The following is a 24,677-nucleotide window of genomic DNA, read 5'->3' as shown; positions in this document are numbered from 1 at the left end:
CTGATAGTTTCCAGGTGTGAACGGAGCCAGGGAATTCCAAACCTTCGCTCACTATGGAAAACATCACCCTGAAGGCAGGCCACTACTCAGCTCGTCTATCCCCTTCTCTTACCACGTGGCAGCGGAGGGCCACGAAGATGATCAGAGGGATGGAGCACCTCTCCTATGAAGACAGGCTGAGGAAGCTGGGATTGTTCAGCCTGGAGAAGAGGAGGCTCCGGGGAGACCTTATAGCGGCCTTTCAATACCTGAAGGGTGCCTATAGAAGAGCTGGGGAGGGACTCTTTGCCAGGAGGTGTAGTGATAGGACAAGGGGAAACGGTTTTAAAATGGAAGAAAAAAGATTCAGATTAGATCTCAGGAAGAAATTTTTTACTATGAGGGTGGTGAGACACTGGAACAGGTTGCCCAGGGAAGTTGTGGATGCCCCATCCCTGGAAGTGCTCAAGGCCAGGCTGGATGGGGCTTTGAGCTGGAAAATATGTGGAACGCTCTTGAATACCACTGCAACTAAACATCCACCAGTCTGTTCAAAATGCTATAGGAGCAATTCGTCACACCCAATTCAGCAAGTCACCTTCACCTCCCTTTAAAATCAACAGCAAGAAACAGGTACTTTGAAAGCCTGAGTGTGCTTGTCCAAACTAGAGGTCTAAAACAGACCCGATGAGGCAGACCCTCAGGAGTGCTTTATTATCTCTATTCACTGATGTGCAGTTTAAGATGACTACTTCTGATGTATTTGCCTACACCAGAAACAGGAAATACAGCCACAGAAAATGCTACACTCCAGTTGCAGGGAACTACAAAAGAGCCTTACCATGTCCACCGGCCAAGTAACCGTCAGGATCCAAGGATAAGCCACGAATTTCTTGTACTGCAACCCGGTTTCCTGCAGCGCATGAGACAAAATTTTAAGAGCTTTTTGATAAAACGGCACAGTTAATTCATAAAGACAAAAACATCACAAACCACACATCATGTTTAAAAGCCTATTAAAACTCAAGACATTGGTATCACACGTGGCTCATAAAATCCAATGCATTAAACAAAATCTAATCCCTTCTCATCTTGTTAATTACATTTATAAGCAACTATAGAAGAAAAACACACTTTTATATAAAACTTGAGTCTGCTTGCTACAAGTAAAAGACAGCTTGGTTTTAAAATTTATAAACAAACAAATACAAGGTATAACCCTCATCATGAATTCTAAGGCATGCCTCCCCAGCAAGTCTAAGTATATATCCCTTTCCAAAATTTAGTAACTAGGTACCATAAAACATCTAAACCCCAGAAAATCACTCTGAGCTTTTCTCTGTAATTTTTACAGAGAAATGTTTTCAGCACTAGTGTGACTTGATTCAGAGATGTTTCCTCAACTCTGCAATCATTCCAAGACAAAAGGCATGAAATCTACCGCTCTATTAGGCCCAGTGAAGCACAACAAGTATTCCTATCCCCAGCTGGCTGTACAGTTATACATCAAACTTAACTCTTCCATTGACTAAACATTTCAACAGCAAAATGGGAGAGGGAAGGAAACCTACAAAAGAAAAAAAGAACTGCTGCAAGAAATAACACGCCACATGCAGGAAGACAAGCAGAAGAGAAAAAGAGAATAGAAGGGGGGGTTGTTGGGATTTGGAGGCTTTGTGTTGTTCTGTTGTTGTTTTTTTTAAACACATGGATGAGATCTGAGCCACCTTTTTTCCAGACTGAACAGGCTTAGCTCTGCCTCTGCTCATATGAAAGATCATTAACCATCTTTGTGGCCTTTTGCTGGACTCGGTCCCATAAATCCATCTCTCTGTTGCACTGGAAAGCCCAGAACTTGACTCAGCAGTCCAGATGTGGTCTCACCAGTATGACTAGAGTTTTCTAAAAATATTTTTGAAACCACAGTAGTCCTACATGACACTACTTCTCATAACTTAATCACTTAGTTATGTTTTCATCTTTTTCATAAATGAGAGAACTACATGCAAAAAAGAAACACAAAGAAACAACTCTCTTGAAAATAACAAACTACTTTACTCTTGCTCTTATCACAGTTCTGCTTTAAAAGAGATCGGTTTAATCCTCAAGCATTTTTTTAATTTCCTAATAACTGCAGTTAGCATAAAAATGGTTGCTTCATACATTTTTTTTCCTATATTAACACTGGCTTAATACTAGTCATAACATACCAGTTAAACAAGCTGAGAGATACTGTCTTTGTGGGAAAGCAACAGAAGATTGTCAAGGACTGTAAATGTGCTCAAGCGACTTGCAGCTGAAGGTGTCGAAAACCACATATATCACACTAATTGTTGTTTAGTCTTGTGTGCTTGATAAGTAGAACATCTGCACTTCGATAACTCTCTCACTAGCAAGGACTTTCCAGCTAACAAGGAGAAACTCTCCAGCAAGGACCGAGCCCCATGGTGCCTGCGTTCCTGCTTGCATGCCTCTGCCTGGGTGCTGCTCTGGAGAGCCCCCAGTTCACTAGGTGTTGAGATTAAATTTACTTTTTGCATTTCATCCACTGTTTTTGTGGTTGTTCCTGTGTCCTGCCTGTGTCAGCCCATGAAGTCTTTAAAAATACTTAATGCTGCATAAATCATTTTAGGAGGTTTTTTTAGAGTCAGTTTATCTAAAACCAGACCAAGAATGTCAGAATCCACTGGATTTAGAATTACAGAAAAAAAGAAAAAATACAGACACACGTAGTATCTAACACAGGGATTATCACTTCCTTCGCTGAAGTAGCATGTCAAAATAATGCCTCAAAAACAAAGTTAGCTTTTATAGCACACAGAATACAGCTTCTAAGGCAACTGTAGAACCACCTTTTTTTCCCACCAGGACAGGTGAAAAGGTTGCAGAGCTGTAATACATCCAGGCTGATGTTAACAACAATCACCTCTTCATACCTTCCAGAGTGCCTACCCTATCGTGAGCACTATTCAGGGCTAATTTAGTTGGGAAAGAAGTGCCAGATTACTAATTCATATGGCCAGACACATATCGGATCATTTCTGTCAAAAATTAGCCCAAGTGCTACTACACTTCTAAAACGAAGAAGACCATGTTGGCAAATTCATCCTCTGTGGGAATTTATACAGCAGCTGGTCTTTGCGAGATGCTCAATTAAAGCAAGGCTGATGGCTGCTGCTTGACAAATCAATTCAGAGGTGGCAAATACAGAAAAAAGGCACAGAAGCAACTGTGAGAGCGCTGCAGAAAATTTGATGTTTGCATAATTAGCCAAGGAGCAGTCAAACAGAGAAACAGTATTGTAAAGCTATGCATTTTTCTTAGGAATCTTTAAGAAATGAGATATTCACTATTGTTTTGACAATTATCTAAAAATCAGAAATGCATTTTTTTGTATTTCATACGACATAATACAGTTATAAAAAAATCACATTGCCTTCTGTTTTACTGACAAAGTTTAAAATATCAGCTAAAAAATATCTTTGAATTAGCTCATCAGTAATCCACAAGAGTATTTTTAAAAGAACCTTTCAACCAAATACCAAAGGAACTGTTTACCTGCTGCAATGCCAGGTTATAGTGACTTTATAGAGATAAATATCAAAAGAACTCCTAGCAGAAAGACAGGTTCAGGAAGATTGCAGTTAGATAGCCCTAATAAAGCTCTGAAAATAAAAGTGACTTACTAAAAAAAATATCCTGCTGCTGCTAAAATGAGTCATTACAACACCAAATTTCTATTATGAAAAACAAGATTATTTTCCTAAATTAAGGAAATGGGGGACAGTTTCTGATAAGCAGCAGGAACTCTGCTCAGGTTGGCTATTAAGGTAAAGCCTATTGTTTGTATAAAAAAAGACATGCAAAACCAAACCTGTGCCTACCTCATCAAAGGTCTCGGTCATTTTTTGCATGACATCCTTCTTCTGCAAACTTTGAAACATTTCTGCTGTTACCATGCCTAGAAAAGTAATGTTTTAAAAAGAATTACCAACAACTGTATTACATTAATCAATTCCAAACTGCAGTAAGGACTTTATTTTAAATTTAGAAACAACAAGAGAAGGCAACTCTGTTTTATCTCTGTTTACACTAGGATGGGCAACATATATATATATAGGGATACACCTGAATTCATTTATAGTAGAATATACTGATGAACAAAAACTGAAATTCACAGTAGAGAAATCTGCCCTGTGTTCTCTGGCACGGCTATTTCTCTGTCCATTCATTTACTTCAAGGATTTACTAAAATTTTGTCCGCTACTAGTCTAAGACCCCAAAAGATTTTCCATAAGAGAAGGCACATTACTCAAAGACCTGGAAAAAAATTTAAGTGTAAAAAGGTACACTCCAGCCGTTTAAATACACTCAGAAGTTTCAAGCTAACAGAATAGTCTTCTTATAACTCTTACTTAACATCCTGAAGCATTTCACTAGCAAACTGTCCCAAGAAGTCACTGTGTCTCAAAGTTTGTTGTGAAACAGACAGCTTCACAACCCCCTGGTAAAAGCAACTGCAATGAGGCAAAAAATTGCTTTTCTAGCCACCAAAGCAGGGAACCTAATTTGGTAATTGTTTATTTTCAAACAAAGATACTAGCAAAACAAAAGCTACTAGGAAATTACAAAACAAATGGCAACTGAAACACTGGATTTTAATTAGAACGGTCACCAAAGCCATATTCCCTATGTGGGGATACTGCAAAGCGATGAGACGTGCCACTTTGCAAACCCAACCTTGCAAACCATGTTCAAATATAACTCTGAGAGCTGGTATGCTGTAAACACAGAGTCAAAGAATTTAACCAGCAACATTCTTTGTTGTTAGTCCTGCCCATCTGGAGTTTGTCTTAACAAACAGTACAGATTGTAAGTACACGAGTAACCAGAGAGAAAAAAAAAAATCCGTTTTAGAAAGCACGCTTCAGATTACTCTCACCCACAGACAATGGAAAGGGCTAGTAAGAGGGTAAATTACCTTGACAGCCTGAGCACTGAATGAAGAAGTTGATCAGATCTAAAAGTGCCACATTCCTGTCTTGTTTATAAGCTTCCACCCAGTCTTCTACTACAGACTAGAACAGATAAAAGAAACTCATTAGTCAGGAGCTGAACACAATATGCTGCATTCCACTGAGGACATCCAGTATAAAGACACAAACTAACATTGTTCCATCTCCATTAAATTATAAAAATGAAAATAAACTCCACACCATTTTGTTCCATTTCTAACAGTACATGGAAAAGACTCCTTCTGGGGCAAAATGAAGTGCTGAACTGCTCATTTGGCGCTAGGCAATGCTGCCATTCACAGACGCTTAGCTCCCTGGTAACAGGGAACATAACCACAGCTTTAATAAATTTAATATTAAAAAAAACCAAAACCAAACAACATCCTCATGATTTCTTGCCAGCACTGAAGCAACATTTTCATTTAAACAAAAAACAAAACAAAACAACCAACCACAAAACCCCCAAAAAAACCCCACCATATTTAACCTCTGCACCATCTAATAATTAATATGAAATTAGTATTAGCAATTGTCCCTGGGAGTTAGAACCATAGAATGGTCCAGGCTGGAAGGGACCTCCAAAGATCATCTAGTCTGACCTCCCCGCAGTCAGCAGGGACACCCCCAACTAGACCAGGTTGCCCAGAGCTTCATCGAGCCTCACCTTGAATATCTCCAGGGAAGGGGCCTCAACAACCTCCCTGGGCAACCTGTTCCAGTGCTCCACCACCCTCACAGTGAAGAAAGTTCTCTTTTCCTCTTGTATCTAGTTTGTGCAGAAGGCTGAAACAATTCACATACTACACTCAAGCAAAAAAAAAAAAAAAAAACCTCCAAATTTCATTTCTAGCGTAGTCCAGCCTACAGCCTGTATGTGACACAGGCCTCTTGGGACAAGCCATCCAGGCTTCAACTCACCTGTAGTGCCACACAGGTCGAATGAATTCTAGCAGCAGCAGCCTGGACTCAAGCTGCTGCCTTTCCAAGCCCTTCACATCATGCTTTGCAGAGCAGAAGCTGAGCTCTTCAGGGAGCTACTGAAGAGCCGTAGCACGGCAAAAGTCCATCCACACAACCATCTTGGAAAAACAAGGTCTCATATCCAAAATATAAATGCACTTTTCATGTGTGCACATACACACTTTGCTTACAGACGCTACATACTGGAGACATAAAATATTTGGGGCTTCAGATTTTAATCCCTGGTACACATATGCAAACATAATCATAATCATACACATATGCTCAGAGCATGGGGAAGTGGGCTTCCTCTCACTGAAGAAAGTTCCTAAGTATATAGATGCACAGGGAACCTGACTGTTATGCAAACTGCTGTCAAACAGCATTGGAATGGAGGTACAAGAAAAACACCAAAAGCTAGGGTACCAGAAAAAGGAAAAAAAGAGGCCTGATTTTCAGAATCTTGAACAACCAACGTTTTCTAGTGAGGAACTTTTTCTGTATTTTTTAAAATAATTCCCTTTTTGCATGTGAAGACATTGCTTAAGGAAGGCTGGTTTAGGTACATACTTCCTTCCTCTTTTTAAATATCTACGTGTCTTTTTAAATAGCTACTTTTTCACTAATTTCTTGAAGATGCATTCCTTTCGAGAGCCATGCTCATAACAGTTTTTCAATCAAACGTGTTTCTTCCCACCTACACCAAAACCAACAAAAATTCAATGCTTCAGAGTATAAATAAGTGAAATGACCACTGTTTATCCGTCTTCCCTCCACCAACTCCACTCGGAATTCAGAGCTAGAAATACCTGCATGGCCTGCTTCCCCATGCTAACCACTTCAAACAACGTGACTGCCTCAACCACTTCGCCATTCTGCAGCTGGCTCACTCTTCTGCTACTGGAAGAGTTTCTCCTTACGTTTTCACACTGCTCTCGGACCTTCCGTTTCTCTCTCTGAAAGGAGCCAAGCGAAGAAAGTACGTGAGAAAATACAGCACGTAACAGCCATTCACAGATACATGAGTTATCCCCTAAGAACAAGCTTATTTTACTCTCGTTGTAATGATTTCCCCAGGGTGCTAACTTTTAAGCTTCAAGGACACTGATAAAGCCTTATCAAACATGACCATACTAGAATTTAACTAGTTTGAATTCTTTTTTCAACAGCTAGTTCAGAATGCCTTCCTATGCCTGTGACAGTTGTGTACTACCCAGAAGGCATTTTTCAGTGGCAGCTGTAATTTCTAAAGAATAGTCAGCAAGCACAGAAGCTCTTCTCCATCATTGTACTCACGGGGTAAACACAACCTGCAAAGTAACATCAGCTGCACACAATGCACAGCTAAGGAAGAACACACGCTGAAATGAACTGACTGTTCAAAAGCCATTACTGAGGCTGTGATGCCAATGGACTTTGGGGGTCAAGCTCTATCCAGCGACTCTCCAGTGTATTGCGATTTTTTTTATATATATAATTCTCAATTTTGTTACAATTGAATGAGAGAGAACATAAATTCCATAACTAAAAAAAAAATTGAAAAATTAAATCAACTTACTGGTGTTTTGAGGTTGCCATTTCTCACACAGCTGCCATTCTGCACAGCAGACTCAGGCACAGTCTCATCATGGACGGGATTCTCTCTGAAACATGTTGAAGGGGTTAACAGTGAGATCACAGAACAAGACACTTCAGAACAAACAACACAAGAAAATAAAAAGATATATATGTATTTTAATATTTTTAATGAATCGTTTGGAAGTTATGTCATTTTGTCACTAAAAACCAAACAGCTAACTGTACAACAGAAATTTGGGGGTTCTTTCAAACTATCAGATTTCCTGTAAGACATACAGATAATTAGAAAACCAGCAAAACTATCAAAGATATCAAGGAAGTAGAAAGTAAGTAAATGAAACAGAAAGCTGATGTTGACTTAAGGCAGCCTTTGTTGACTTAAGAGCTTTGTACTGTGAACCAGTAACACAAGTAAGCATTCACTTCGTGAATTCGCTCTGAACAAAACAAGGTAATAACATTTGATGGCTCTACAATTTAAAATGAGAAGAAGAAACTGTTTTACTTTGTCTATAAAACATGCTGAAGAAAAAAAGACACAAGAAATTTCATTTGCAAGTCATTGCTAGCATAATGGAGGAATAATTTTATAAATAAAGATGCACCTTCTGGGAGATCTGAAGTCATACATTTATCTGCAATGAAATCATGCCACTTTTCATCATTCCCAATGCTAACAATATGCTTTGCCAAAGGTCGTGTTTGAGCAGACGAGCTGGATCCCACTTGTGCAGCAGGTCCAGTACTGGTGGCTGGCTGCTATGGCCTCCTTTTAAACTACAGCGGCCAGGACATGAAGCCAGTTGACTTGTACTACAAGAAGGCACAAAAAGAAAGTAAATATGAGAGCGCACAGTTACTTTTGTTATTGTGATATGCAACAAGAGAGCGTACTATCACAAGTGACCACTTTACAAAGAAAAAAAAGATTGTCTTACACCGTCAGATATAGACAGCTCTCCAATATCCAGTGTTGGCTAACCCAGATGGAGAATTAACTGTGCTATGGACACAGAGCCAGCTCGACTCCAGCTAGGTTTATCAACATCACACAACCACTGTCGCTGTTCTTCCCAAGACTGCTCTGCAGAGGCAATGTCTGACTGAAACAAATCCTGAGGCTGAACAGCATCAACCGCAGGACCAAGGTCCTGATGTTATTTTGTTAGCGAGAGCAGACAGTTTTCATTTAAACACATCTCTGTTTACTTTTTGAATTTATTGGGACACTTGAACATAAATGATGTAGAATTAGACTTCTAAAGACTCCTACAAAAATCTATATAACTATAAAATTCTATTAAAATATATCAAATTTCTAAATCGTGCAAATGCTTAACTTCCCTATAGAGAGAAGTCCCATGAAAGTTAAATTCAATTAACACCTTGTCATAGAAAAGTTCAACACGTGCCACAGTGTTTCACAGACAGAAGCCAAGACAGTAGTTCAGGATGAACCAATTCTTACATCAGCTGTCTGGACATCTGCATGTTATAGAAAAGAAAGGGATGAAGTATAGTTCCCAACTGAGTCAGCATGCTATAAGCAATAGTTTGCAAAAGCTTTCAAATGTCTGGTTTGATTTGTAACTGCAAGCCACACAGATTAAGTATCTCAAGCACTACCAGAGGCTTCCTAGTTGAAAAGAACAAGCTCCAAGAGATAGCAATATGTATTGCTTTTCAGATGCCAGTTAGCTCTTCCCAGATTCTTCTACAGGCCACAAATAAACAAAAAGAATCCAAACATGTTTGTCAAGGAGCTGCTCCTCCTATGCAATTAAATCCTTTCACTCCTCATTTCAAAGCAGAAAGCAACATTATGGGATTGGACTAACATGTTCTTACTTGCACCGTTTCACCAGAGCTGCAACTGAGATGCCAGCCAACATCGTGGCAACATGTGCTACCTGTTTCTGCACTATACCTCAACATAACACTCAACACACAACGTTCCTGAATTGTTTGCATGTACTATTTAGCAAGTCACTCCATCCTACAATGAAAATAAATGCATTGCATTTGATTACAGGGACTACAATTGAGTCCAAGTTGAATTAAAACATTTAAATAATGGGAAAAAAAAATCAGAACTGCTGCAGGACAGTTCAGTCAAGTACTTGTTTGATCATGTACTGCTTTTAATATCTCTGTCTAGAATACACTTTGAAGCTTTAACTCATGTCTCTCTTTCCCAGGAACATCCTGAAGGATGGCACTACAGATGGTATCTACTGGTTTGTCACTTTATGCCAGGCAAAACGTACCTGTAGCAAAAGGAGTGCAACAAAGTAAGTGAATGCCTGGTATATGAATCAGCGTGCCTACCAGAGCTCAGCAAAACCTGCAAGAATGAGAAGACCTTTGATCTACAGCTTCCTCACATTGGGGTAACACCACCAAGTAAAACAACATCTCGGTAATGAAAGCAGCTGGAGTAACTTTCACACATGCGCTAAACACCTGTCTTAAACAAATGCAACTAAGCACTAAGTACTAATACTAAAAAGCCATTGATTTTCTGAATTGTTTGGTTATCAGTGCACCACAGCATATAGCAATGCCACAGGAAGCACTGTGCTAGAACAGACAACCTAAAAACAGAGATTTTTTTTAAATCCGGATACTCAAGTTTCTCTTTTCTCCTCTTTTTTTCTTTAAGTACTGATGTTTCCATTAAGGCTATTCATCAGGCAGGTACCTAAACGTTTGCAGGCACTAGACCAGAGACTAAAACTGAACCTCATGAAACCACTTATAAGTTAAATGAGATATTTTAATGGACTTTTTATTAGCACAACTAAGTTTCTGTTGAAGAAACTATTAAAAGAATTAAGACACTCTTATCTTCTTGAATAAAACAGGAACCACTGCACCTAGCTGAGGATAACAAGTTATCACTTCTGCAGCAGTCCCTATACATAACTGCATTTAACATCTTTTCAACTATAGAACTGCAACAGTAGGTTTAACAAATTTTGAACCAGATTTTTTTTTGGTTTTGGTTCCCCTCTATTAGTCAACACCATACCCAGCACTATTGCGTACCTAAATTCACTGCCTCATGCACTGGTAAGAAACAGCTCTCAGCCATTTACTTTGTTTCCATCAGCAATCAGTAAGAAAGCATAGGCAGAATTCCATTCCTTCCTGATCCTAATTTTCACCTTTATAACTTGTTACACATGGCTCACAGACTCATTTTTACCTCGCATTCCTGCAGCAATATGGCCCTTTCCCTAGCACTTGGAGTACTACTGATAAGATAAAAACACTTGAAGTAGGGAGGAAGCAAAATACTCCATCTAGTCCTCAAACACAATATCATTGTGAGAATTTCTGAGTTCAGCTTTCTCGTCTCCATAAATACTTGGAGCAGATTTAGTGACTCACACTTAAAAAGAAAGCTGGTTCTTTAACAAAGACATAATATATTCCTTTAGCTGTGTAAAAGGGAGAATTAATTTATGTTACTGGTAGAATCCTACCTTTAAATTTTTATATCTATATATTTCAATACAACTGCTTCATCTTTTAGAAGCAACATAAGATGCTCAGCTAAACAATTGCCAAGTGCCTTCCTGACACCTCTGAAACTAAGAAGCTGGCTTCAGATGAAACATACTGGAAAGAATACATGGGAAGCTACATTAATTGTCATCATGGACTATGAGGAATACATCTCCCAGCTTTCCATAGAGCTTAGTGAAGCCAAAGACCTGGAGCAGACTTGCTCAGAAGGTGACAGGATTAGCAAATGTTGGGCTGCAACAAGTCCAAAGCATGCAATGCCAGACAGCTAAGCAGCTTCACTCTTTGAAACCAGATTAAGACGTGCCCAAGTGTTTTAAATCTATCATTTATTTACGTCTGCTCTTTCTACTTCCAAATACCATTCTGTAAATAGTGATACAAATACATCTGGTTTATAGATCACCTCAACTGCTGATTGAAAACACACATTATGAGAGGCAGAAGAACTGATGCATCCCCAACAAAAACAGCTATAGAGAAGTAATGCCCCCCTCATCGCTAACATGGGGAGACTACAAATTACTTAGCAGTCTTCCCCCTCAGCATCCCCAAATTTGCCACTGAAATGAACACAGATGTTGACTATGAATCTGCTCATTATTTTTTTTCAAAGTAGATTCATTTGCACTGTAGTGAATAAGGCACAAAAAAGCTTGTAAGGCCAAGGTCCCTGTCAATCAGCATAAAAGACTACATCAAGAAGGTGCTAAGCAATACATAAAAGGGAATAAAACGGAGACATTAGTAACAAGACATAGGGCACAGCAAATCCCTTTTTTTTTTCCCTCCGATGTGCCAAAACGGCACGTTGCAGACCACAGGGCACAAAGTCAAGGCGCAGCACCCGAATTCACCACCAAGTTTTACAGACAATCTGCGGCAGGTCTTACATTTGGCTGGGAGGGCTACCGGCGGCGTTGGGCTCGGCGATCATTTCCGCTACATCATTTCAGCGGCGCAGGCAGAACGCAAACGTGACCGGCACCGCCCGGGAGGAAACTTCCACGGGATGGGCAGCGCCAAAACAGTCAACGAAGCTTCGGCTCTCCAAGGCGAAACAGCAGCCAACAGCTGTCGGGAAAAAAAAAAAAAGAAAACCAAAAAGAGTTCATTGTAGGCGGTTCCCCGAAAATTAAGTCAGAAAGCCCCCCTGCAAAACCAAGCCGCAGAAGGGGATGTGCCTTCGAGAGAAAGAGATTAATTGAAAGAGGAGAATTCAGAGATGGGAACACTGCACCTGGCGGATGCCCTGGCCAGACGACGGGTACCGGGCCACCCAGGCGGCTTACCTGACCCTCCAGCCCCCTCAGGCCGACCCCCGCTCCGCCCGGCGGGCTGCCTCAGGGGCGGCACCACCGCCCTGAGGAGACGTAACGGGCGGCGGCGGGCAGGCCCTGCACGGCGGAGAACCCTTGCACGCAGAGGCAGAGCGGCGGGCCGCGGCCCAGGCAGCAGCAGCGGGAGAGGGGAAAGGAGCGGGACGGGACCCGCCGCTCCCCTGCCGCCGGGGAGGCGCTCTCCAGGCCCGGGCCCGCGGCTGCGGCCCGCCGTCAATCACGGCCGTCCCTCAGGGAGCCGCCCGGCCAATCAGAGGCTGGCGATCGCCGTCACATGCCCCCAACCGCCGGCGGGTGGGCGGGGCGCCGGTGCCGCCGGGCTTCCGTTCCGCGGCGGGGGGCGAGAGCCGGAAGGACGCGGTCGGGAGCGGTCCCTCCCCGCGGCCGCGCTTGAGGGGAGGTGGCGGCGATGGTGATGGGGCCCGGCCGCCTCTCGCAGTCGCTCCTGCTGAGCTGCCGGCGGGCGGCGGCGGCTCTCGGCACGGTGCGCTGCGGCTGCGGGCCGCCCTCTGTCCGCCCCCTCAGCGCCGCCCTTGGCCTGCGAGCGCCTCAGCGGCCGCCCGGTAGGGGAAAGCCCCCGCGGGCGGGCGGCGGAGGTCGGTGGAAGGAGGTGGCGGGAGCCGGCGGGGGTGAAGAAGAAGAGGAGGAGGATGATGATGATGAGGAGGAAGAGGTGGAGGAGGAAGAGGTGGAGGAGCTGCTGGGCCCCTCTCCGCTGGCCTTGGGGCTCGGGGCGCAGCGCCTGGCCGTGGTGCAGCCGGCTGTCAAGTGGGGACCGAAGAAGTCGCCGCTCACCACGGGTGCGTGGGGACGGGGGGGGGCTCTGCTGGTGGGGGGGATCGGGCCGGTTAGCCCCCTCCCCCAGGGGGCTCGCCAGCCAGCCAGGAATGCTTCTAGGGGATTGGTGCCGGGAGCGTGGAGTAGACCTGTTGTTACAGCAGTAAAACTGTGAAATATTAGCAGTAAAAGTCAACATAAGGTGTAGGTCAGTGTTTTCTTCTCTGAGAACACCCTGTCAGTGACTGCAGATCAGTGCTTTGACTTGTAAATCATGAGAACGTCGGGTCTTGGACAGCAAAACATCTCGATCCATAGAGCATTCAGGTTGCTTAAGGAAAAGGCCTGGTTTCCCCCTTATTTAGCCAAATATTAATTGCTTTCAGCACTCAACAGTCTGGGAAGGCAGGAGCCCTTCAGCCTTGGGCTTACCCAGAAGTTGGCCAAAGAGCAGGAATACTCTCCTGTCCATGGGAGTGAGGTAAAGATGAGGTCTTGTGTAATGAAGTTCTCTCACGGACTTAAAGGAGTGCTTTTCTGTAGTTACTTCTCTGCCGGGCAGCTGGAAAGCTGCCCCACAAAAAAGGATCTGTGGGTATTTATTGGTCGACAGCCAGCTGAATATGAGCCGGCAGCATGCCCAGGTGGCCAAGAAGGCCAACGTCTTGGCTTGTATCAAAAATAATGTGGCCAGCAGGACTAGGGAAGTGATCATCCCCCTGTACTCAGCACTGGTGAGGCCCCACCTCAAGTACTGTGTCCAGTTCGGGGCCTCTCGGCTACGAGAAACACACTGAGGTTCTGGAGCATGTCCGGAGAAGAGCAATGAAGCTGGTGAGGGGTCTGGAACTGGGGTTGTTTAGCTTTGAGAAAAGGAGGCTGAAGGGAAATCTTATCGCTTCCTACAACTACCTGAAAGGAGGTTGTATGGTCACTTCTTCCAAGTAATGAGTGATGGGACAAGAAGAAATGGCCTCAAGTTGCACCAGGGGAGGTTTAGATTGGATATTAGGAAAAAGCTCTTCACCAAATGAGTTATCAAGCATTGGATCAGGCTGCCCAGGAAAGGGGTTAAATCATCATCTCTGAAGTTATTTAAAAGACGGGTGCTGAGGGACATGGTTTGGTGGTGGTTTTGGCAGTGTTAGGTTGATGGTTGGACTCTATGATCTGAAAGGTCTGTTCCAATCTAGATGATTATATGATTCTACTGAGGGAAGCAGTTGCCAATGATTCCTTTATAAGGACCTAAATTAGCATTGCTGTTCTTCGAGTTCCCTCAGAAATCCTTGTAGCTAGCTAATACATATATATTAATCATGCATGCTTGTTATAGGATGAACTTGGCTTGATGTTGTTTCCCCAAACACTTTTCTATAACAACTGTGTAATTAGCAAGGATTAAGCGATTTGGAAGTTAGTTTTTATATATATATATATATGTGTCAATTTGTATGTGATACTCCGCTTGTATTCAAGTTTATTACGCAGTGAACCTGCTAATTATAACAAATTCTCACTTTGCAGAATGGAATTTGTAACCTTTTCAGAATTTACATAAGCATTCCCTTTTTACATCTGAAAAAAAAAAATACAAAGGCACCTTTCTGTCTAGACATGCAGAAGAATAGCAGTGATCCCTTTCCATTTATTTAGGCCCTCCAGATGAAGAGCCTGAAGTCTGAACAAATGTTTTGGAATGATTGTTGAAACACCACAGGCACAACAAGAAATCTGTGCGTTTTACAAGGAATGCTAACAATATGAGGAGAAAGAGAGGATCATGGTTATCTTTAAAATTATATTACCTTTTTGGACCAAGGTAACCTATTTAATATATCAATTACATTTTGCTATCTAGATACACTTGACAATTCTGTTATGAAAAGAGGATCTTACTCTTACTTGGCAAATCAAAACTGGATCTACTGATCTGATATACCCATATAGTCTTCATGATTTCACAAAGTCCTCAGAAATCGGTGATCGCCATCCAGATGTTCTTTTTTTAAATAAAAAAAAAAGTGACTGATGAACCAGAATACAGGCCTGGAATCTGCTGGTTTTAGCAAGTCATAAATCAGTGCAGGTCCTTTATGAATAAGTACCAGTGAAGTTGGCAGCAGGATATGTTGTATTAGTAATGCTTTAAATATTGCCGCAAAACACCAAGGAATTAATCATGTGGTTTTGGGCTCATCTGAAAGAACAGAATTGATTTTCCAACTAGTTATTCATTTCACTTGTTGAGGCAAAAAGCTTGGTAATTTCTTTGCTGACAATACAATTAAAAATTATTCTAAATCAACAACTACAGAAGTAATTTGTACTGGCAGAAAGATGCTTTGTGTGATAAAACTGCATCAAGCTAAAAGTTTAATTTTTCTGATTACTCTGATTAGCAAAAAAGGACATTTTGCTCCGTGCACTACCCGTTAAAATATATACACTAGTAGAATTTTGGTGTAGCTTAGTCTTTCTGTGTTCATGTGTGTACTGTAGTTACATAACTATTGTAAATCCAAGCAAAGTTATGTTGGTATATTATAATCTCTCTCCTTTTTTTGTGTTGTTTTTGTTTTGTTTTGTTGATAAAGCTGAATTACAAATTGCTGAGGCCGTCGCTCTTGTAGATACCCTTCCGAACTGGACAGTTTTGGATAAAATAATTATCCCTACAAAAAATCCTGACAAGAAGCTTGTTTTTGGCAAAGGAAACTTTCAGGCTTTGACAGGTAAGGACTGAGATTTTTCAGCACTAATTCATCCTAAATGGAAGACTTTTGCAGCTGAACTGTTTAAGGATAGATATGAAAGTTGAAGAGAGAGAGAGAACTTTGTTTATCCATCATGCAGGTTTGAAAACAAACTTCGAAGAATATTTTTAAGGTTAAAACGTTTAAGGATAGATATGAAAGTTGAAGAGAGGGAGAGAGAACTTTATTTATCCATCATGCAGCTTTGAAAACAAACTTCGAAGAATTTTTTTAAGGTTACAAAAGCAACACAGAATAGAAATAACCCATGCTTACTGAAAATGTATTAGACAACTTAATCCCTTTGTTTATATGATTGACATAAGTGAAGCTGGCAGCTGTTCTTGACATAGTACTAAATTAGTGCAAATACAGCTGTTCTGTGAACAAGGAATATGATGCCAACCCATGCTTACTGAAAATGTGTGAGAGGACTTAATCCCTTTGTTTATATGATTGACATAAGTGAAGCTGGCAGCTGTTCTTGACATAGTACTAAATTAGTGCAAATACAACTGTTCTGATGCCGTTTGGTATTTTACGAGCTCTCTGCTCAGTGCAAAATGGTTTTATATTCAGTATATTTTTAAGAAGAGAATTGACATTTAACACTGTATTTTGTAATGGTTATCCATCTTTTAGAAAAGATTAAAAAATTGCCCCATGTGACAGCTGTCTTCTTGAATGTGGAAAGAATATCTTCACTAACAAAGGTAATTAATATCAAATCATATTCTTTACATCACTGTTGTTGAGAAGCTATTCATGTCATGAGAAGTAGGGTCGGTTATGACTGGATTTGCAAATGGTAATATATGAAGCCACCTGGACTGAGTTGTGTTGAAAAGAAGCTTAATTCCTATTACGTATGTCCAGTTGATATATGTGTTTGCAGGTCTCATGCATGAAATTTTCCAGCAGCCTAATAGCCATTTAGTATAGACTCTGCTCCCACATTTGCCACTCTAGTTAAAATGTTGGAAAAGTTACTCGAGGTCTTTTTCACAAAACAGAGGTGATAACACAGCTTTGGTTATGAAGAATGTGAACATTTTGGATTAGCTATATGCAGAAGTTGGATAGTGTCTTTATTTTCCTATAGTTCTGTGGATATTGTATTGCATTTTGAATGAGGTGTAAGTTCAGAGCAAGCTTATATTTGAATGTGTCAAATATTTAAAGTTTGATTCCTAACCCTTAAAAAGAAACCATATCTTAAATGCATAGATTGCATTGAGGGGAAGAGCAGGCTTCACTTTTGTGTTGTTTTTTTTTTAACACAGGGAGTAAAACAACTGGTGGATGAACTATAGATGCTCTTTGAAATGCTTAGGCAAACAGAAATAAATACTCTTTTTGGTTTTTTGCACACAGCATCATGTAGGGTGTAAAGCAGATACAAACTCTGCAAGCAGACATTAATGCTTTGCTGGTAGTTTTGAATGCTTTCTCTGATTATGAAATGGACAGAGATGGTAAATATCTCTAACAGATGGTTTTCTCAAGGGCTTCAATTCATTGATGAAATGGAAGTTGAAAATACTTCATTTCAGTTTTGTAGGTTTTATTCCCTAATTTAGTGTGAGTACTTTCAGTACTAGATTTGCTTAAAAAAAAAAAAGTTTCTTTTTGCAAATCTAGATCTTCAGAGCAATTTAACAGGGTTGATTCAAGAAAGTCTTTGAGAACCTGTATAAAACACAAACATTCTGGATTTTAGAGACAACAGCGGGGAACTACTGCATACTTTAAGGGTCTTTTGCTGAATTAGAGCAAGATTGGGGTTTTTTGTTGGTTGGTTGGGGTTTTTTTAAGTATTTAATGAAAAGCTTGTTATGAAATAATTTTCCTGCTTTTCTCTCTTTCTAATTTTTTTTTTTCATTTTCAATAATCTTTTTTCTTTTCCTATGTTTTCCCTGTCCTTTCCTAGCATTTCATAATTATTTTTTGCAAGGGCTTAACCACGGTTATTCTTGATTCTAAGGTTTTCAGAATCCATTAAAGTCAAGGGAAGGATTCTCACTAAACTTGATGGCCCTGGACATAAAGTTCTACCTTATAAACAGTCTTTTTCATCCTTCTTCATGGTCAACCACATTTTACCTTTGCATGCTCATAACCATTACCCATACATTGAAATGGAACCCTGAGATTCCGAGTTCAGGTGTCCATCAGCTAACTGTAACTCTAGTGCTGTGTAGGAATTGATCTACTGATACTGAAGGAGACAGAAAACATACAGGTTATTTTGTCTTACATGGCTAAAGAAAGAACTAGAAGATGCCTGGGGTGTGAAAGTCTTTGACAGATACACGGTTGTGCTCCACATTTTTCGTTGTAATGCCCGGACCAAAGAAGCAAAACTTCAAATAGCGTTGGCTGAAATTCCACTTCTCAGGTACCTCAAGCTGTGCAAATCACATACTGATATATATTTTAGACCTCAAGCTGTGCAAATCACATACTGATATTTATATATCTTAATGAGTATTTCTTTACAGTAACAAAAATGGTAGTACTGTATTGTATATAAAAATGCCACTGTTGCAGTGCTTGCATAGTATGCTCAATGATTGATTAGCTCATAGAAATACTCATTTTAATGTCATTGTTTTAAGCTTCTGCTGTGCTGACAGGCAAAACCAGAAAGTGTTCAATATATAATGTATTTCTCATGAAAAGGTCCCGGATTCTTTCTAATGCAAAAAAGGTATCTTTATTAAAGGTATCTGCATTTTCCACAGTTCTATACTACATGGCCTTGAAATATTTGTATTTGGAAGTTTGTGTGAGTTGCATGGATGTATCAGAGGCATCTTTGGCTCTCTGAAATTTCAGAGTAGCCATTGTAATTTGCTAAGAGAGTTTCATGACTTTTCAACCCACAGTTGAGGTGCCAGAAAAATCTGGATTTTTTTTCGCCAGACTTTTTGCCATGAGCAGGCTTTATTTAGAGCTCTGTCGTTTAGTGGTTTTATTTGTAGTATTAGAATAATCACTACTGCTTCACATTTGTTAGGCATTTTAGGATAGCTTGATTAAAGAAAATTGCTTCTAATTAACTGTTAACTCTGCTGCCAGGTCAAATCTGAAAAATGAGGTGTCTCAGCTAGATCAGCAGAGAGGTGGATCAAGATACATCATGGGCTCAGGTAAAGTCTAAACATTCTCATAAATTAGAGGATATTTTTTTTCTCCGTAGCCTTGAAACGAATTTAATTGTGTCTTTATTTGGAGAAGGCTGGGAGAAAAAACTCTTTGTGTTCTGCATCTATCTAAGTGAACATACAAAAATTTATTGGAAAGTAATTTAGATAATAAAGTTTTGGTCTGTACTGGTTCACTAAGTGGCCATGGACAGAGTACTTGCTGCAAACAGGGATTTATCATAAGTGTACATAGTTATTCTAGAGTGCTTAGCATATGTCTTAATAATTATCACTCTGACTCTATCTTAGGCAAGAATACATCGTTTTAGTTGCTTATTTGTAACTTCATGTGCCCTAGTGCTAACTCACTTGATTTCCAAATGCACAAGGTCACTTGTTTTACTGTTTCTCTTGTAGACTATTCCGCCAATTATTCATTTGTATTTTTCAGGTGAAACATTCATGGAGACACAGAATCGTGTCTTGAAAGAAAAAGAACTTAAAATTAGGAATGCCCTGGAGAAACTAAGAAGAAAAAGGTCTTTACTTAGAACTCAGCGCAGAAAACGCGAGTTTCCGATTATTTCTGTAATGGGCTATACTAACTGTGGTAAGCAAAAACTCATGACGTTGCAACATGAAAGAGCTTACGTTGTTGAATTTTTAATTAGAAACTCTAGCCAGAATCTCATTTCACTGTGAATAGGCTTCGTCTTTTAATTAGTTTTTAAATTGTGTAATGAATATATGTCAATTAGGATATAGGATATAGTTAGGAAGCAAATGATGCTTGTTGTAATTTTTTTTTTAATTTTTCAGTCTTGGAGATGTTTTGGGAAGTGCTTAGCACCTATTATGCCAAAAAGATTTTTTTATATAGTGCTGAAGGCTGCACTACTTTTGTCCCTTTATATGAATCTTCCTTATTGATCAGAACGGGTAGAGAAAAGTACATGGGTTTTTAGATCACTGGGAAGACTTGAGGCATAGGTGGAAAATTCAGGAGAATTGGCAGCAGTTGATCTGAGAAATATGCTTAAGAAGCACTGTAGCTTTTCTGTAGTGTTCTCATTCAGAACACTGTAGATGTATAGTGTTCTGAGAGGTGTTCATAAGAGATTCTAAATAAAGAATAAAGCTAAATATGCTTAAGAAGCACTGTAGCTTTTCTATAGTGTTCTCATTCAGAACAATGTAAATGTATAGTGTTCTGAAATGTGTTCATAAGAGATTCTAAATAAAGTTTTTTGTTTTGTTTTGTTTTTTCTTAATAGCTTACACAAGTGAATTAACTTTTTTTTTTTTTTTTTTTTCTTAGTAGCTTACACAAGTGAATTCATCCACAAGGCATAAATAGACTTTGGACTATACACTGTTTTCAGGTTACAGTGATTTAAGATTATTTTGTTTTCTTATTCAACAGCTTTATAAAAACTAACTTACCTTGCACTGTTTTTGTTATCAGTCATATATTCAAAGATTTGGATTACAGTCTATATTTTTCTTAAATGTGGTGCTTCCATACTTTTAAAACTGAAGATTCAACAAAATATATATATATTACAATTTTGTGCACATATTTGAAGTACTTGAACTAGGGTAAATACTGAGCACTTCAGCGTAGTGACTAAATTCTGTGAAATATTCATTGGGTTGAAATAAATGTCTCTACTGTTATGTTCATGAGGAAATGCCCAGTAAAAGCATAAACCTAATTAGCTACATATTATTAGTGTTTCTGTTTATTGTTGGATTTAACAAGTAACTATTAAATTGTTTTATTTGACAACAGAAGCACTGAGGAGTACATAAATGTATGCTTCCTAGTGCTGTCCTGGCAGTGCTCTTCAGGCAGTCTTAGAGGTGAGAGATGTGGGTAGTTCACTTTGCAGGTCAGTTCAGTCTTTGATCATCTTGTGATTTTGTAGCATACCTTCCAGACATGGCCTTAAATTCAATTCCAAGTTGTAAAAGTTAAGACTGTCTTTGGATTTCATAATATCATATAGATACCTAATCATAGGCTAGATTTAAATTAGTGAATAGATATGAAAAGATATTACATCAGTAAAACTCACCTGAGCCTTGCGAATTAATTTTTTACTTGAAACAAGCCATTAAAATCTTCTCCTTTTTTTCCTTAATTAGGAAAAACTACATTGATCAAAGCCTTGACTGGCGAAGCAGGACTTCAACCCAGAGATCAGCTGTTTGCCACTCTTGATATTACAGCCCACGCTGGCTATCTGCCCTCGCATATGGCAGTTATTTATGTTGACACTATTGGGTTTCTGACTGATCTTCCACATAATCTGGTCGAGTCCTTTTCAGCTACCTTAGAAGAAGTGGCATACTCAGTAAGTAGTTCACAACAAAAATTGAGAACTCAAATTAGTATTCTTTTAGATAATCCTCACCCCTTCAGAAAAGGTAAAGTTAATTGGCATGCTGTTCTTAGTGAAGTATCTGGCTGACTATAGTAGTCTCCTAAAATAATGAGGTAAATATCTTACCATAAGCCAATTTTCTGACGCTTGAAATTATGCAGAATATATAGATATGAAGAGATTTCAGAAAAGGTTTATTTGGAGTATATGAATCCTTCTCCATGATATGTAAACCAGATCAATCAGATTTTGCTTATTAAACATATGAAAACCTAAACAGTGCATCAGAATAAGTTGACACTGGTTTGCTTGCAGGTTAAAAATGAAATAAAGCCTCTGGAATGACCTTCTTTTTAACTTTAAGGTTTCCTATAGCACTAAAAGTGGGTGGTTGTGATGTGATGCAGGCAGCATATAATAAACATAAATGTACTTTTCCAGTCACTTTCTCATTAAAGTTAGTTTCCTGTTTTATAACAAAGTGTAAAGCTGCGTATATGGAGACATTTAAACAAAAAGCCTGTCTCATCAAAGCCTGTATCATAATGGATTCAGTGGTAGCTGGGTGCTGGAATGCTTCTGAGGATTAGATTCCTCATCGTTTAGTAACAGACTTTCAAAAGCTGATGGCAACTACCCTGTTTGTTTCTTACTCTGAAGTGTTAAATGAAAGGCAAGAAATTTACTTCTCTGTAATTTTCAGAAGTTTGAAGCAGTATCTTGAGCTAAGATGACGAAACATTTTGAATGCAAATATTGAATTTGGTTGCCTGGTTTTTATCATGGCAAATGTGACCGTGTATGTACTTGAAACTGATAACTTTCATATAAAGCTTTCTAAGTGAAGCCCAGTACTAATATCTCAGGAGCAAAGAATAAGGAGAATCTTCAGCATTTTGAATGTAAAAGTAGAATTACAAGTTACATGGGTTTTTTTCTTCTATTTTTGAAACAGATTTTGAGCTATGACTTCTAAAACCTTTTTAGAGTTCCCTCTTTTTCTTCTCCAGTATTTTTTTAAGCCTTATTGTTACACAGCCTTGGCTTTGAAAAATTAGATCATTGTTATTTGAACTTTGAATTCTGTAACTAGTTTGATTAACAGGGTTTGTTTCAGGGTTGTTGGAGGCAATTCCTGCTCCTGCAGAGTGAAAGGCTGAGCTGCTACAGATTTTGTTCCATGATTGTACAAGAACCAGTATTGGTTTAATGCTGTTCTAGTAGTTCATTTTACAGTGTTAACCTGCCAGTGTGTCATCTAATGTATAGGAAAGTATTTTATATGAATCAGCAATGCAAAAATAGTATAACATTTCTGCAACTTGTAACTGGTGTGTTTCATTAAGTAACTATCTTGTATATTGATGTTTGCTAGGATCTGATAGTTCATGTGAGGGATATTACTCATCCAGAAACCATCCTCCAGAAAGCAACTGTTCTGTCAGTTCTGAGGAATCTTAATCTTCCCGGCCATTTATTGGACTCAATGGTAGAAGTTCACAACAAAGTGGATTTGACAGAGAGGTAAGCAGGAGATGCTAAGTGTACTTAAACATTTCTTATGTTCTGGAAGCTTTTTAATTCTTAATCTAGAAAAGAGTTCCCACAGTTCTGAATACATTTAATGGTGTTTCTCAATCTATTACGTATGTAACTGTGGTCTTAAAAAGAGTTAATTATCTTTTAATTACAAAAGAAATCACTTGAGTGATACAAGAAGCGCCCTCTGTAGGAAGGTGCTGTTATAAAATTACACAGTTTAACACAGTTAAATTGCCCCAGCTTGGAATATTTTCACAGCCTAATCTTCATGAGCAAATATTGTAGCAATTGTTACCTTCCAGGTATAAACCCATTGAAGAAAATGCTTTAGCCATTTCTGCGCTACATGGGCATGGTTTAGAAGAGCTGAAAGAAGAAATAGAGAAAAAAATCTTGACGGCAACAGGGAAGAAGATTCTGACACTTCATGTCAACTTAGAAGGACCTCAGCTAAGGTAAATAATTTTAAATTGTAAGAAGGACCTGGAGAAATAGGAAACTGTCTTAAATTTTTCAAATTGTGTCATACTAATTTTAATCTGTGTTAAGAATTAGAGGGATAATTATCAAAATTTTCTGACCTATTGAGAAAAAATATCCCCATTAGATATCTTAGTGCCTGCTTCTTAAAGTGTCCTTCACAGAATTCTGTGTGTTACTACAATAAAACATACTTCCTGAAAGACCATGCCACTGGTCCTGGAGCCAGATTTCTGATAAGAACACAGATTTGAAAGATTCCCTATTTCCAAACAGCAAGTAGCAAATGACAAGTTAAGTGACTTCATCTTAAATTACCTAAATTGGAACATGCTGACCTAAAACAAAGATCACATTTTATGCAGTATATCATACCTTTAAGATGCTAATACGCTTTTATTTTTACAGTTGGCTCTATAAAGAAGCAACAGTTCAGGAAGTAGATGTCATTCCTGAAGATGGTACAGCCAAGGTAAAGGTGATAATCAGCAATTCTGCTTTTGGCAGATACAAGAACCTCTTTCCTAACAGTAAGATTTTTGCGCCATGAAACTGCATCCTTTTCTAGGAAAAGAAACTGATCTCATTAAGCAAAGTTAATGATCTGTTAGCCTGGGTGTTGAAGAGTGTTTCTTCCCCAGTTGATGTTTTTGATGGATTTTGAGAAATGGAGACTGTTTCAGAAAACTTCTGTTTGGAAACAGTAAGAGTTATGAGCTTCATTCTCTCAGCAAGTGCAGGGACAGCACTGAATTTTTAATATTAAAACAGTTGTTGCCTGTAAGGTAAGGTGTGGAACCCAAACACATGGAAATCACTGGATGGCATCTGAATTAACCTTCAAAAAAGTTTCTTATATAAATAAAGCTTTTTACCCCATTTTTCAGAATAAAATAATATTTATTATAGTTAAGGTGTCTCAGAGGGTCCTTGGAAAACAAAAGTTAGTGAACAAAATATTGGTGGCTGTATATAAATAATACAGGTAGGTTCATGCATTCTGTTTGAATATATATTTAAGTAAAATAACTGCCATGACTGCATTGAAGCAAAAAAACATAGATTTGTATATTTAAGCAATAAAGTTAGCCAGGAACATCTTTTACTCATACGGTTTTCTCGCCTACTGTAATTTATCGACAATACCTACTACGCCTCAATTCTTAAAGAAAAAAGATTTAA

The 24,677-nt window shown here is 39.2% G+C and overlaps 2 protein-coding genes across 4 annotated transcripts in view; one reads left to right on the top strand and one right to left on the bottom strand.

Moving 5' to 3' along the window:
• Nucleotides 1-12,464, bottom strand: part of LOC106898814 (cohesin subunit SA-2-like) — a 66,508-nt gene extending 54,044 nt beyond the window's left edge. The window contains exons 1-8 of one of the 3 annotated variants that reach the window (XM_014960290.1): nt 12,356-12,464; nt 11,957-12,137; nt 8,138-8,345; nt 7,513-7,597; nt 6,764-6,910; nt 4,961-5,057; nt 3,864-3,940; nt 821-892 (exon numbers count right to left, since the gene is read on the bottom strand). In XM_014960290.1, the coding sequence (XP_014815776.1) occupies nt 821-892; nt 3,864-3,940; nt 4,961-5,057; nt 6,764-6,910; nt 7,513-7,597; nt 8,138-8,163 (504 nt within the window). In that variant the 5' untranslated portion in view covers nt 8,164-8,345; nt 11,957-12,137; nt 12,356-12,464. Of the gene's footprint in view, nt 1-820; nt 893-3,863; nt 3,941-4,960; nt 5,058-6,763; nt 6,911-7,512; nt 7,598-8,137; nt 8,346-11,956; nt 12,138-12,355 lie in introns of those variants that run through there. The other 2 variants (XM_014960289.1, XR_001413980.1) reach the window with 2 other exon arrangements.
• Nucleotides 12,465-12,751: 287 nt separating this feature from the next.
• GTPBP6 (GTP binding protein 6 (putative)) lies at nt 12,752-24,403 on the top strand. The gene is made up of 10 exons (XM_014960333.1): nt 12,752-13,203; nt 15,778-15,915; nt 16,579-16,649; nt 18,205-18,335; nt 19,019-19,089; nt 19,538-19,696; nt 21,235-21,443; nt 22,849-22,997; nt 23,318-23,470; nt 23,904-24,403. The coding sequence occupies exons 1-10, from the start codon at nt 12,813-12,815 to the stop codon at nt 24,043-24,045; spliced, it is 1,614 nt and encodes a 537-aa protein (XP_014815819.1). The 5' UTR covers nt 12,752-12,812; the 3' UTR covers nt 24,046-24,403.
• Nucleotides 24,404-24,677: the final 274 nt, after the last annotated feature.

This window comes from Calidris pugnax, unplaced genomic scaffold, assembly GCF_001431845.1.
Source record: "Calidris pugnax isolate Ruff unplaced genomic scaffold, ASM143184v1 scaffold188, whole genome shotgun sequence".
Classification (NCBI taxonomy): Eukaryota; Metazoa; Chordata; class Aves; order Charadriiformes; family Scolopacidae; genus Calidris; species Calidris pugnax.
This window is presented reverse-complemented; position numbering and strand designations above follow the sequence as displayed.